Genomic DNA, 14,761 nt, shown 5'->3' on the forward strand with positions numbered 1-14,761 from the left:
GACCCGGGTTGCAGGGCTGAGGCGAGGGGGTGGCCCTCCCGGCCCTGACAGGTAGGGCCCGCCCCGCTTTGAGCAGCCCCTTCCCTCGCCCTCTCCCCCCACCCCTCCCCGGGTCCCCTCTCCCTGCCCCTGTCAGCCGCGCCAGACGCTCTCCGGCTTTGCAGCATTCAATAAAAATTCAGAAACATTTGGGCTGAAATCGCTGCTTTATCTGGAGGAGCCACAGCGCCGGGAGAGACCACTGCTGCGCGGGGGGAGCCCGGGGTCTCGGTGGCCGGGGCGCGGGGCGTCTCGGCGCTCCGGCGCGCGCGCGGCCCCCGGGTGACCCCCGCGGACGCCAGGGGCTGGGGGCTCCGGGCGCGCGCGCGGGCCGGTGGGGCTGCCGGGGCGCGCGCGGGGGCCCGCGGCCCGGCTGGGCTCCCCCCGCGCTCGCGGCTCAGGTGGGCCGCGCCCAGCGCTGGCGGAGCCCGGGTCCCCGTTCTGCCCGGGCTGGATGGCTCATTCTGCTGGCTGCGCGGTGGCGGCGGCTGTGTGTGCGCCGCGCCTCGCCGCTCCCCCCCGGCCCCCCGAGCCCGGGGCGCGCGCTCCCGCCCGGGCCGCCCGGGCCCCGCGGCGCCGCGGCCCGAGGCCCCGGGAAGCGCAGCCATGGCTCTGCGGAGGCTGGGGGCCGCGCTGCTGCTGTTGCCGCTGCTCGCCGCCGTGGAAGGTGAGCGGGCGGGCGGGCGGCCGGGCGATGGGGGCGGGGAGCGGCCGGGCACTGGCGGCCGCCGGCGCCCACCTCCGCCCCGCGGCCCCGCAAAGTTTGCCCCGGGGCTCGCGCCGGGCGCAGGTGGCCGCGGGTAGGTGTGTCCGGCCGCGCCGGGAGGCGCGGGCCCCGCGGGCGCCCGGGAGCGGCGGGCGCTGATTGACTGTGCCAGGAGGAGGCAAAGGGACCATCTTGCCGAGGCTTTGTAGCCAGCCCGGCGAGCGCCGCCCAGGGCCGAGGGGCTGCCCACGCGCGCTCGCCGCCCCCGGCCCGGGCACCCCACTGCGCGCCGGCCTGGCCTTGCTCGGCACCGGGTGGAGGGGCGCCGGCCGGGGGGTGGGGAGGCCCGGAGAGCAGTCGGGGCTGGAAAGTTTGGCAGGGAGCGGAGGGAGGCAGGCACCGCGACTGGTCCGGGGTGGGGGTTCCCGGTCCGCGGCCCCGGGATGGGGTCGGAGCCCCGAAGAGGGGGGACTGGCAGAGTGGAAGTGAGCGCGGCAGCACCCCGCGCCGGTGCCTGCCCATCGCCCGCGGCGTACAATGGGGTCCCCTCCCCTGGAGGACTGCGGGGGGGATGGGTCCGTGGGCATCTCTGGGCCGCGCGGGGTCTCCGGGCACCCTTGCCGGCCACCGCCCCGCTGGCGGCAGAGCTCAGCGTGGCTGCTGGAGCCCCGGGAACTCTCCAGCTGCCGCCAGGGCCGGACCAGATGCTCTTGCCATGTGTTGGCCTTGGCCAGGGTCGCTGGGCCCTCTCCCCCATGGCCTCGTGTGTCGGTCCCACCCGACCCCCAAGGAAACAGGGCGGCTGCCCAGTCTCCCGAACCAGCTTGCTCTGGAGGGAAAGTTAGTGGGGTCTGGGTGTGTCCCCCAGAAATGGCCAAGCCTGTGGGGCAAGAAATGAACGTGAATAATGGTTCTCATGTGTACTGCACTTTACAGTTTTCAACCCGCTTTACAGTTCATGAAGTACTTTGCACTATATGCAAAGTACTGTGGTTTACAACGTGCGGCACAGTTGACAAGGTGCTTGAAGCTTTACGAAGTGCTTTCCCACCCGCAATTTTGTTGGATTCCCCAAAATAAGCCTTCCAGGGAATCCAGATGGGTTAGAGTCTTTAACTTCCTTTTACTAGAAAGGGAAACCAAGGCCCAGAAAAGCCAGTGCTTCGCGCCTTGGCCCTTGGGTGATAAAAATAGAATGGGGGTCTGGAGTCTGGGAAGCTTGTGCTCTGTTCATTTTGGTGGGTCTTCCCGTCCCTAAACAGGCTACCTTCTCCAGGATTCTGCCACCTTAGGCCCGAGGGGTACCCTCATCTTCGGCCATTTGGGGGTGATGCGAAGTCCCTTTCCCTCTTGCAGCTCAAAAAACCCCAAAAAACCAAACCCAAAAATAACCCGATGGAACCAGGCATGGAGCCTGCAGACTCTGGGAAAGGATGGATGGGGGATCCCATGCGATAACTTTAGTTTCTGTCTCAGTAATGAGTGCTTTAGTGACCACAGTTCAGGGGGTGGAGGGGGTGTCCCTGGATGGCAGCCATAGTTTCTGGCACGGAAGCAGCTGTCTCAAGGCTCCCGGAGGGTTTGACGGCTGCCTGAGGTTTCCCAGCGTGGGGCCCCTGGGGCACCAGGGTGCCACGAGCCCTGGGTGTGCAGGGCAGCCCTGAGACCTGGCTGCTGGCGGGAGCTCCCTGGAATAGGGCTGAGGTACCACTTATTAGCTCTGGCTTTGGGGAAATGACTCATGCATTGGCCCGCTATACATTGGGATGTTTACAGTATTATGGGGAGCTTGGCATAAATATTGCTCTTTGGGTTGTAGTCAGCGGTGCTGGAGGGGAAGAAAATTGGCCCCTCTCGCGTTGGAAAAGGCCCTGGGTGTGTTTTTAATTACCGGGGTGGGGGGGATAGATGGAAGGGCCACGTCTATCCAGGCCTGGCCCTGGCGGGGGGCGGTCAGAATCTGGTGGGCTCTGGCCAGAGCGGACCCTGGGCCCTGGACACAGGGCTGATCAGCTGCTGACGTCCCAGGAGGGCGTGGCGGCGTGGGCTGCCACTTGGGGGCAGACTGGGAGGCGGGCTGCAGTGGGCATCCCGAACCTTGCTTCAGGCTCTTCCTTTCTCCCTGCATACTCTGGAGTCTAGTCCATTAGGCGTTAAGAAGGAGCTGGCCTAACGGAGGGGGAGATGGTGTGAGGTGGAGGTCAGAGGCCTGGCTTCTCACTTACTCGGGACCACTAGACCAGCTCCCTGCCCTACAGGGAGCTCAGTTTCCCTGAGTCCAGAATGTTCGACCTAGCCTCCTAAGATTCACATGCACCCTCCTTGCCTTCCCTGAGCCTCAGTGTTCTCATCTGCCAAGTGAGGGTAATCATGCTGGTCCTGCCTGTCTCACAGGCATGTCTGTGAGATTCAGACCAGATAATGGATGGGAAGAAGTCACCTTGAAGATCTGCGTGGCCTCTGGGGGATGGAACATGGGCAGTGCTGCTCGTGACACAACCCTGAAGAGACAGGAGCCTCCCGGGAGCAGGACAGACTGTGGAAGCAGACCTGAAGCCCGGGGTGATGAGGGAGCAGCCCTCGGGTCTCCTGGTACCCAGAGATGTGCAGCCGCCACTCCTGGCCCATCCCCCTCTTCCTACCCAGTAGTAACCATGCTGTCCTGAGCATTAAGGTCTAGAAAATTCCCAGCCTTTGAGGGAGGAGACAGGATGTGTGTAGTTTCTGGGGGTGGGGAGGGCGGCACTAGTGGTAAAGAACCCGCCTGCCAATTCAGGAGACGTAAGAGATGTGGGTTCGATCCCTGGGTGGGGGAAGATCCCCTGGAGAAGGAAATGGCAACCCACTCCAATATTCTTGCCCGGAGAATCCCACAGACAGAGGAGCCTGGTGGGCTATGGTTCTTAGGGTCGCAAAGAGTCAAACACGACTGAAGTGACTTAGCACACAGCATGGGGGCTAGGTTAGGATGGCAAGCTTAGTATCTCCCCAAACCGTGAGACCCCTCCCAAAAAGAAAGCTAAGTCTGGAGCATCTGGATGCTTTGAGGGGATGGTAGTGCCCACGGGGTTGTGTCCAACAGGAGAAGAGATCAGTGGTGGACCAGCTGCTAGTGAAAGTCGCTCAGTCGTGCCCGATTGTATAGTCCATGGAATTCTCCAGGCCAGAATATTGGAGTGGGTATCCTTTCCCTCCTCCAGGGGGTCTTCCCAACCCAGGGATCGAACCCAGGTCTCCCACATTGCAGGCGGATTCTTTACCAGCTGAGCCACCAGGGAGGTCTGGACCAGCCACTAGGTGGAATCCAAAAGTTGAAGTCTAGAGAAAATCCATCTCCTCTGCACATTTGTTCTTTTTTTTTTCCTGAAGATTTTTTAATATAGGCCACTTGTGAAGTCTTTATTGAATTGGTTGCGGTATTGCTTCCATTGTATCTTTTGGTTTTCTGGCCATAAGGCACGTGGGATCTCAGCTCTGCTCCCAGGGATCGAACTGGCACCACTTGCATTGGAAGGCAAAGTCTTAACCACTGGACTGCCAGTGAAGTCCCTGTACATTCATTCTTTTGGTTTCCAAATATTTATGGAGCGTGTTTTCTAGCTGGTGTGGTGCTGTGCCCTGGGGCGGGCAGGGAGACGGGACAAACTGACAGGGAAGCCGTTGGCAAGATACAATGTGACAAGTGTGTCCCGGGTCCTGCCAGGAGGCAGTCGTGCGCCACCTGCGGGAGCAGCAGCCATGTAGGATGGAAGCCAGTTACTTTGTCATTTATAGCTTTATTCTTTGCCTCATTTTCTTACTTCCTGTTCTCCCTGCCTCGAAACTTTCTCAGCCACCTGTCATATTAATGAACTGTGTTCCCAAAAAGCTAAGGAGGTTGAGTTTGGGACCGAGAGGAGGCAAAGTCTTGGCCTGGAAGAAGGAACAGCGTGTGTAAAGACCTGGAGACACGATGATTGGAGTGTGATTCTTGGGTGTAACTGAGGGAGACGGATGTTAACGGCAGCAAGGGGGGATTAGGCTGAGAAGTTTGGGCTTGATGCTTAGGGCACTGGGGAGCCACTGAAGGTTCTTGAGCCACAGGGGACTTGGCCAGATTTGTTTGTGGAAAGATCACTGGCTTCCAGTGTGTGGGAATCTTCAGATGGGCTACAACCTGTCCTGTACAGTAAAGAAAAGGCCAGCTTGTCTGTTCCCGGCTAGGCTGTGCAGTTTTGTGTCCATGGTGGTAATAAAAAGAAAGTGAGGTCTCTCAGTCATGTCCAACTCTTTGCGACCCCATGGGCTGTAGCCCACCAGGCTCCTCTGTCCATGGAATTTTCCAGGCAAGAGTGGGTTGCCATTTCCTTCTCCAGGGGATCTTCCCAACCCAGAGATCAAACCTGGGTCTCCCGCATTGCAGGCAGATGCTTTACCATCTGAGCCACAAGGGAAGCCCAATAGTAGTAAAAAGATCTCTGTTCAAATGCTGCTCCCAGAGGCCTTCCCTGATTACCTCCTCTAACACAGACTCAGTTCAGACACGTTCTATCCCTCCTGTTTTGTCGTACTTCAGAATACCCACTGCCATCTGAAATGGTATCAAAGACTTGTTGCTTTCCTTGTTTAGTGTCCGTCTTGCCCACTAGACGGTAAACTCCAAGAGATGAGAGGGTTTTTCTAAATTTATTTTTTTTAATTTAAAAATTTACTTATTTTTTGGCTACACTAGACAGCCTACGGGATCTTTGTCTCCCCCACCGGGGATCAAACCCATGGCCCCCACAGTGGAAGCGTGAAGTCCTAACCTCTGGTCTGCCAGGGAAGTCCTGAGGTTTTTGTTTTCCCTGTTTGCTGCGGCAGCCGGGTGCCCTGAACTGAACCCAGTCACCCGGTGCCCTGAACTGAAAGGAACTAAGGAATGCTGAATGAATGAATGAATGAGTGTGGAGTGAACAAACAAATGAATACATTATATTGTGCTATACAGTAAGTGTCGGGAGAATGATACAGAGACGAAGGAGGGAGTCCCTCTGGCCGGGGAGATGAAGGAAATCTTCCCAGAGGGAGAAGCAGAGGGCAGATGTGAGCAGAGATACAGAATGCAGGAAGATGTGTGGGGATAATAACGAGATCAGTTCAGCCAGAGCTGAGGATTCAAATGGACCGGCGGCAGCTCTGTGCCAAGCAAGTCCACTCCTTACGGGGTCGAGGGAGACTGCCCGCCCCTTCCCCCCATGCACGTCTTGTACTGTCCCACCCCCAGCCCAGCCCTCTGCTGGGCCCACCTCTTGGGCATTACCTATCTAAGATCCAGCGACCTTCAGTGGGATTAATTTAGAATTGGTTTTCCTTTTATGTTTATTTCTCCTGCTTCTCATTTTTAAAGGAGGCTGCTTTCATGTATTCGTCTTAGCCAGGAAATCAGGGCTTAGATTTAAAGCCCGAATGCTGTAGAATTCAAAAGCAAGTTGACTTATTCATTTATTCCTCCATCCATCCATATGTTTTAAAAGAGTCGCCAGGCACCCTCTTCATGTCAGGTGCTGGGTGGGGAGAAAGGATTCCAACTTCAGTGGGAAACAAGGGTGGCCAACTTCCAGGACCCTGTGGGGCAGAGAAAAGGCACAGCCTTTCTGGGCAATCAGACCTGGGTCCAAACCCCCCAGCCCTGCACACTGTGTGTGCCCTGGGCAAGGAGCTGGACTCCCATTTCCTGAGGGGTTCCTGGGGACACTCACACAAAGTGTCAGGCACACGACGGGGGAGGAAGAGGGGAAGGGATGGTTAGGGAGTTTGGGATGGACATGTACACGCTGCTTTGTTTAAAACAGATAACCGACCGACGAGGACCTACAGGGAGCTCTGTTCGATGTTATGTCACAGCCTGGATGGGAGGGGAGTTTGGGGGAGAATGGATACATGTATGTGTATGGCTGAGTCCCTTTGCTGTCCACCTGAAAGTATGACAACATTATTCATCGGCTGTACCCCAATATAAAATAGAGTCAAAAAAAAAAAGAAGTGTCAGGTACTTGTCTGTGTAGAGGTTGTTCTCAGCCCCTCCAAAGTCCTTGTCCTTGGAGTGAATGCCTGTGATCGGTGATAGCTGTGTCCTAATTCACTTCCCCTCTTTCTGGCATTTAGACTGTTCAGTCCACAAACCAAACTTCAGTGTCTCCCCCAGCCCAGCACACAGACTCCCAACTGCTCCCGCCTTGGAATGGCAACCCCCCAAGTGTGAGCAGGCCCAGAGCCCCATCTCTGCCTCTTTCTTCAGGGCTCTGTCGGGGGAAAATACTTGCTTCTTACCATGGCAGGGAATTGGAAGAGGGGCTCTCAACTGGGGTCCACAGGCCTTAGTTATGGGACCCTGGGATCACCCTGAAATTATAATAGAATGTTGGCTGTGACCATAGATTTTCCTAGGAAGCGGGGTCTTAGCTTTCAGAAGATTCTCAAAACAGTTGTGAAAACACAAGCCCATACCCAGGCTCCCAGTGAGGGGGTTTGAATCCTTGGTTGGTCCTGAGACCCCACTGCCAGCTCCCTCTGCCCTGCCATGGCCCCAGACCCTCCCAGGGGGCGGGGGTTGTCCTTCCTAATGCCTTTGGCCGCCTCCACTTCATCAAGGTTCTGCATCAACCCCAAAGCCAGGGTGGGGGCAGGTTGTCTGGGCAGCTTGCCGGGGACTCCGCAAGGCCGAGGGTCACAGCTGGTCAGCTTGGCCTGCCCAGAGCTTACCTATGAGCTTAGGGTGGAGGTCGGACCCCTGCAGGCAGAGAGATCCATAAAGGAAGGGGCTGAGGATAGAACTGGCCGGTGACAGGAGGCCTGGGCTGGACAAGGGAGGGGGTGCCCTGCTCCCTCTGAGGGTGGAGGGGTGAGACCAGGAGAGCCTCCAGGCAGTGGCGGACCCGGTCTGCACCTCTGACCAAAGCCCCATCCCATCCTGTGGCCTGGCCTGCTTGCCTGACTTTGCTGGAGATTTGATAGATCCAGCTGGAGCCCAGGGATCAGTAACTTTTAACTCTCTTCCCAGGTCTTTCCGTTGGGCAGGTGGGGACTCCTGGGAAAGAGGAAGAGAAACCTCAGCAGGAAACTGGAAAAGGCCAAAACGAAGTGAAGTCAGTCTGAGTTAGTGCCCACCAGCCCAGGCCGCCGGCCTGCTGGTGAATGGAAGGAGACTTGGTAGGGGGAGGGCAGGGCAGGGCAGGGCAGAATGTTTGCACACCTCTCAGGGATGGGGTGGGCCATTGATCTGACAGCACCTGGAAGCTTCCTGATTGGGATCAACTGTCTGATAAGGCTGCCTTGAAAGCATTTTAGGGTTTTAGGGCCTTTTAAAGCAGGTGCCTTCCGGAGGGTGAAGAGGAGACACCTGTCTCCCAAGTGCCTCTGTATCACCTGCAGCGAGGGGCTTGCTTAGACCACCTTAGCCTGGGCCGTGCTCAGTGAGCTTCCTGGAGCTATCTGGAGCCCTGCCGAAGCCCCCTCAGGATAGGGGTATCCTCAGGGAAGAGACCTTGTCTGCTCTGTGCCCTTGAGCAAGCGGTGTGCTGTCTGAGCCTCAGTTTGCTGATCCGTAAACTGGGGATACTGCCTGTCGGAGGCTCGTAGTGAGGGTTAAATGAGGTCCCGTATACAGCGGCCAGCAGAGCAGCCTGGTCTGCGGCCCTGCCGATGTTTATCCGTTGTCAGGACTGTGAAATGTCCACACCCTTGTTCCCTGCCAGACTACTTGCTCCTGTCTTTGAAATCCCAGAGCCCTTTGGCCAAGCCCTGACCACTGTCTTGTTCCGTAAACAGCAGAGCCTAGGGGTCACAAGGATGTCTGGAGTCAGGCTGCCTGTGTGTCCTCTGGTCGGTTATTTAACCTCTCTGAGCCCTGCTTCCCTCACTTCTTTTTTTTTTTTTAAGGTCACTTTCTATTTATTAAATAAATGCCTACCAAGCTCCATGCGTTTCACATACAGATATATCATTCAGTCCTCATGACTGCCCTGTGAGGTAGATCTTTTGTCCCCATTTCACTGGAGCTTAGGTGATCTGCCCAAGCCCCCTCCCTTCTCAAGTAGTGAAGGATTTGATGTTGGGACTTCTGGAGTCCACTTGTCCCCTCTAGTTGAATTTAGGTGAGCTCTCAGAGAATATGTGTTTTCTTTTTTTTTTTTTTTTTAGTATAAATTTATTTATTTTAATTGGAGGCTAATTACTTTATAATATTGTGTTGGTTTTGCCATACATCAACATGAATCTGCCACGGGTGTACATCCTGAACCCCCCTCCCACCTCCCTCCTCATCCCATCCCTCTGGATCATCCCAGTGCACCAGCCCTGAGCATCCTGTATCATGCATGGAACCTGGACTGGTGACTCATTTCATATATGAAATTATACATGTTTCAATGCCATTCTCCCAAATCATCCCACCCTCGCCCTCTCCCACAGAATCCAAAAGACTGTTCTATACATCTGTGTCTCTTTTGCTGTCTCACATACAGGGTTATCATTACCATCTTTCTAAATTCCATATGTATGCGTTAGTATACTGTATTGGTGTTTTTCTTTCTGGCCTACTTCATGCTGTATAATAGGCTCCAGTTTCATCCACCTCATTAGAACTGATTCAAATGTATTCTTTTTAATGGCTGAGTAATACTCCATTGTGTATATGTACTACAGCTTTCTTGTCCATTTGTCTGCCGATGGACATCTAGGTTGCTTCCATGTCCTGGTTTTTAGTTCTTGAGGTGGCTATGATGCATGAATGGGTTAGTCCATGAAAGATGAATCTGCATTTGTAACTGAATGTGTATCTTGCATGTGATGAGTGCACAGTAATATTAACTGTGGCTGTTATTTCTCAAAACCAGTGGGAAACTGCATTCAGAGTAGGGGGATGTGGGTGCCGTTTTACTCGAGGACTCTGTCTGCAGCTCTCCCCCCATCCCTCTTCACTTCACCCCAGGAAAAAGCCAAAGATACAGAGTTGAGTTCTATCTGACTCTTGCTGAGTAGTTGAGAGCTCCCTCCAGCCTACCTCTTTGCTTCCCATGCAGGTTTTGCACAAGAGCCCATCCCCCCTCCAAGTCAGCCTCCCTTAACCCCAGGAAAGGGACAGGATCTTCTATCACTGCGACTTCATTCTTGACCCTTGGCCTCCCAGCCACCAACTTCCATGAAAAAGTGAAAATGTTAGTTGCTCAGTCGTGTCCAACTCTTTGCAACCCATGAACTGTAGCCCGCCAGGCTCCTCTGTCCATAGCATTCTCCAGGCCAAGAATATTGGAGTGGGTTGCCATTCCCTTCTCCAGGGGATCTTCCCAACCCAGGGATTGAACCTGCATTGCAAGAATCTGCATTGCAGGCAGATTCTTTACTACCTTGAACTACCAGGGAATTCACACCAACGTCCATACATGATAATAAAAATAGCCAGATGCTCTGCTTAAAGACATTGTATTGGGTTGGCCAAAAAGTTTGTTTGGGTTTTCCATTAACAGGTTATGGAAAAACCCAAATGCACTTTTTGGCCAACCCCATATACGTCATCTCACACAACCACCTCAACAGCTGCCCTGGTGGTGTTATTGTTGTGCCCATTTTACAGATGTGGAAACTGAAACTCAGAAAGCACCTAGCCCAAGGAGGGAGCAGGAGGCAGGGATTCGAACCCAGGTCTGGAGGACGTTGAAGCTCCTGCTCTGCACCACCGCCTTCCAGCAGCCTCTGGAATGTACCTCTCAGCTCAGAGAAAAGGCTTGGCTCTGACGAGGGTCTCCAAGGCAGCCATCCAGCCTCTGACTCCATCAACATCCTGAGATAATGCAAGTGGGAGGGTTCTGGAACTCACAAACCTGCCATAAAAAAGCAATCGCTGTCATAATGGTCAGAATAATGTTGTTCTAACTTAGACAAATCGGGTGTTAACTCATTACATTGTGAGGGGTGCCTCCACAGAGAACAGAGGCTGTGGAACAGTCACAGGGCCATTTGTAGCTGGTGTTTCTAAACCCATTAGCTCATTGGGTTTTCACAGCAACCCTATGAGTGGGCAGGAACCATGGGGCCCATTTTAGAGATGAGGAAACAGAGACCTGGGGGAATAAGGCGACTTGCTGGAGGGCAGTGGCCAGACCATGCCCGAAGCCCAAGGCGGGTCTCAATGGCTCAGAGATTCTCAATTCAATTTGAATTCCTAGCCAACATTTAAAAATCAGGAGAGTTTACAGAGAAATCCTGTTTCTGGCTTTGTGAGAAGTCAGACAATCTGGCTTCTCTAGGCCCACATTCCCACATGGCCACAGTTGGCTGGAGCCAAATAGTGACTGCCTCTTCAGACAGCACGTGAACGTGGGCTGGGGGGGCGGGGAGCTCTCCATCGGCTTGCGTCACACATTTGTGTTACTTGCCTGGGTCCTGCAGGGTTCAAGTTTGTCTTCTAGATCCGCCCCGCATCTCCTGTTGGTGGTGGTGGTGTTTAGCCTCTAGTCTCTCTTGCGATCAGGAGTAAATTGCTTCTCCTCCCCAGGCTTTGGCTACCTCTTCTCTCAAATGAGGGGGTAGGGCTCAGTGGTTTCGGAGGCTCCTTCCAGCTCTGGGATTGCATGCCCGGTGGCAGGCTCCAGGCAAGGAGGGGAGAGCTAGACAAAGGCCAGGGCTCTGCCCCCAGGACGTGTATCAGTTATCCATTGCTGCCTAATAAGCCACCCCAAAACGTACTGTCTCAATACAACAGTGATGTATTATTCTTCCTGATTCAGTGGAGTGGCCGGGTGCAGCTGGGCATTTATTCTGCTCCATGTGGTGTCAGCTTGGATCACTCTTGAGCTTGCACTCAGCTGGGCTGTGCTGGAAGGTCTCCCGTGGCCTCTCCTACATCTCTGAGGCCCTGGTAGGGAGGGTGGGAAGGCCCCCCTGCCTCGCCCCCTCCCCGTTCAAGATTGCTCACCCGTCACTAGTCTAGACCGAGCTTTCCACAGCGGCTAGCTCCCAAGAGGGTAAAGAGGAAACCGGAAGACTCCTTGAGGCCTGGACTGTGATGTCACAAAACATCACCCCTGCAGTCGGAGCAAGTCACAGAGCCATCTCAGATGCATCCCAGGCCTCCTCATCCAGTTCAGAGACTGGGGGGATATACGCTGGGCTCAGTTTTCTGTTCAGTCTTTCAAAGGAAGCACCGTGTGCTGCGAACGGTCTAATACACAGCATTCGCCTGTGTGTTGCCCCTGGTCCTCAGCGTGTCTTTGGAGGTGATGCTCGGCCCCCAAACACCCACTTCACTGTGTACACACATCTTGTGTTCCGGGCCGACCTATGGTCCAAATGTAGCTTCAGCAACCCCCTCCCTCCCTCTTTTTTTTTTGGCCTCACTGGTCTTTGTTGCGGTGTGTGAGCTTTTCTCTAGCTGTGGTGTCCGGGCTCCCTAGTTAAGGTGCACACACTCTGTAGTTGCGATGCACGCATCCTCTGGCTGTAACGTGCAGGCTCTCTAGTTGACGGCATGCAGGTTCTCTAGTTGTGATGTGCCGTCTGTTTGCGGTGTGTGGACTTAGTTGCCTGGTGGCATGTGGGATCTTAATTCCCTGAGCAGCAATCGAACCTGCATCCCTTGCATTTGAAGGCAGATCCTTAACCACTGGACCCACCAGGAAAGTCCCTCAGCCCCTTAATGGGAGGCGGCTTTCTGTTTAGTGACAGCAGGTATAGGCCGGTAACCACACTGAGGGACAGTCCACCCCAGGGAGTTTCTAGTCCCGCACAGGGTGTGGGTAACAGGGAGCCAGAAACCTCTTGCCCTGCCTGCTCTCCGTCCTGTCCCACCGCTGCACTGACTTCCTGTGCTGTCCACTGCCCCGGAGAGAACAGCGACCCTCCACTTCACCATGTCCCCTGCCCAGCACGAGGCCTGGCTCATGATATGCACTGAATAGATGTTTGAGCCATAAAGTGAAAGTGAAAGTCGCTCAGTTGTGTTCAGCTCTTTGCAACTCCGTGGACTACACAATCCATGGAATTCTCCAGGCCTAGGGATACTGATACTGCAGTGGGTAGCCTTTCCCTTCTCCAGGGGACTTTTCCCAACCCAGGGGTAGAATCCAGGTCTTCCGCATTGTAGGTGGATTCTTTACCAGCTGAGCCACAAGGGGAGCCATGGTAGCCCAAGTCATAGCTATTCAGGATCAGGCGTGAGAAGGAGGCCCTGGGCTGGTAGAAATGAGTTTGGAGGATGGGGCTAAGAAACCCTTGTGGCCTGGGGCAGGTCACTTCACCCCTCTGGGCCTCAGTTTTCTCATCAGTAAATAGGGGATCATGATTTAACCACCTCAGAAGGCCATGTCAAGGAGCATCTGTGTTCTTCATTCAACTATAAAAGAACATGTAAACTAAGATCCTAGAAGCTGTGCAGTCCAGAGAAAAAAGAAATCCTTTGACACAATGCTATAAGTCAACTCTACTTAAATAACATTTTATAAAGTGAAAAAACAAACAAAAGAACCTGTAATGAGGTGACTGTGGTCTGTCACCCCCGCCCTGGCTGGGGGCCACCATAGGAGCAGGGAAGCGCTGGAGAAAACCGAAATGTCTGAAGGCATTGGTTGGCCAGTTGCTGTCAGACCTAAGTTGGGACTACAGGTCGGCACAGGGAGATATGTGCACGTGGTGAAGTGTTGAAGACCATAAGCAACACATAAGCGAGTTTTATTGTCAAACAGTTAAGCAGGAAATGGGGTTGCTGACTGAATAGGAATCAAGCCTACACAGATAATACAGACACAGTCCTTCTGATACACCATAGTCTCTCTTTTATTTTTAGAAAAAGCTAAAAATGTGTTTGGGTATGTCTCTTGTTTGCACAAGGGAAGCTGAATTATTATTTGGGGCTTTAGTTTTGTTACTCAACGCCTAAGTCTTAGTCTTTTAATAAGTGAGTTAATGCTGCTCATGTTTATTGATGTAATGGATGTGTTGGGTCTCAACTCTGTTGTGATATTTTTTGGGGTTGGCCAGACGAACTTTTTGGCTGACCCAGTGTGATGATATGTACTTTATTTGCTGCGCTTCTTTTTCTACAAGATGTGCATTCTTTACTCTGGTTTATTTAAATGTGCTTGGTATTTAGGAAGGTTCATGGTTTTGTTCCGGTGGTCACCTTTGTACTTATGCCTTCTTCCACAGTGTCTAATATGCTGTTATAGCATCCAGTGTATTGTTTCTAGAATTTCCATTTATGTCTTTTTTATATAGCCCTTGTCTCTACTGACAGAGAAGGCAATGGCACCCAACTCCAGTACTCTTGCCTGGAAAATCCCATAGACAGAGGGGCCTGGTAGGCTGCAGTCCATGGGGTCGCTAAGAGTCAGGCACGACTGAGCAACTTCCCTTTCCCTTTCCCTTGTCTCTACTGAGCAGATTCAGTCTTTTCCTTCTTGAACTTATTAAACAGAGTTATAGTAAAATAAATTAACAACCAACCAAATCCTAAGAGTCCTGGCCAGAGACCCTAGACTCTTGAGTTGGCCAGGTTGTTAATGGATATTTGACAGACAGCAGTGTGCCCAGGAGGGTACATATCTTGTCTAAAGAAAGCAAGTGGGACTTCCCTGGTGGTCCAGTGGTTCGGATTCCATACTGCCACTGTATGGACATTGGTTCAATCCCTGGTCAGGGAACTAAAACCCTGCATGCCACATGGCACAGCCAAAAACATAATAATAATAACATAAAGAAGGCAGGTGCTACCCACTCTTGACCATCTTGCTGTGCAGGGATTGGGGCTCAGTTTTGCCAGAACTTCTGGTTTGCAAAGTTCTGACATTTATGGAAAAACTTGTTGTTAAATGTTTGCTCAACTCTAAAATACAGTCCTGGCCAATCTAAGTCATATTTGTTGGCTGAATTGGGCTCAGGAGCTGGCAGTTTCAAGCTGAGGTGTTTTGGACAGAGAAATAGCAAGGGCATTGTTACCTCCATTTGACTGATGAAGAAGTTGAGGTTCAGGGGGCTGTAGTAACGTACCCAAGGCTACACAGC

At 53.6% G+C, this 14,761-nt stretch overlaps 1 protein-coding gene across 2 annotated transcripts in view; it reads left to right on the forward strand.

Moving 5' to 3' along the window:
* The first annotated feature begins 481 nt into the window (after positions 1–481).
* Positions 482–14,761, forward strand: part of EPHB2 (EPH receptor B2) — a 218,579-nt gene continuing 204,299 nt past the window's right edge. The window contains exon 1 of one of the 2 annotated variants that reach the window (XM_070382850.1): positions 482–706. In XM_070382850.1, coding sequence (XP_070238951.1) covers positions 646–706 — 61 coding nt within the window. In that variant the 5' untranslated portion in view covers positions 482–645. The remainder of the gene's footprint in view (positions 707–14,761) is intronic. The other variant, XM_070382846.1, reaches the window with a different exon arrangement.

Source organism: Bos mutus, chromosome 2 (assembly GCF_027580195.1).
Source record: "Bos mutus isolate GX-2022 chromosome 2, NWIPB_WYAK_1.1, whole genome shotgun sequence".
Lineage (NCBI taxonomy): Eukaryota > Metazoa > Chordata > Mammalia > Artiodactyla > Bovidae > Bos > Bos mutus.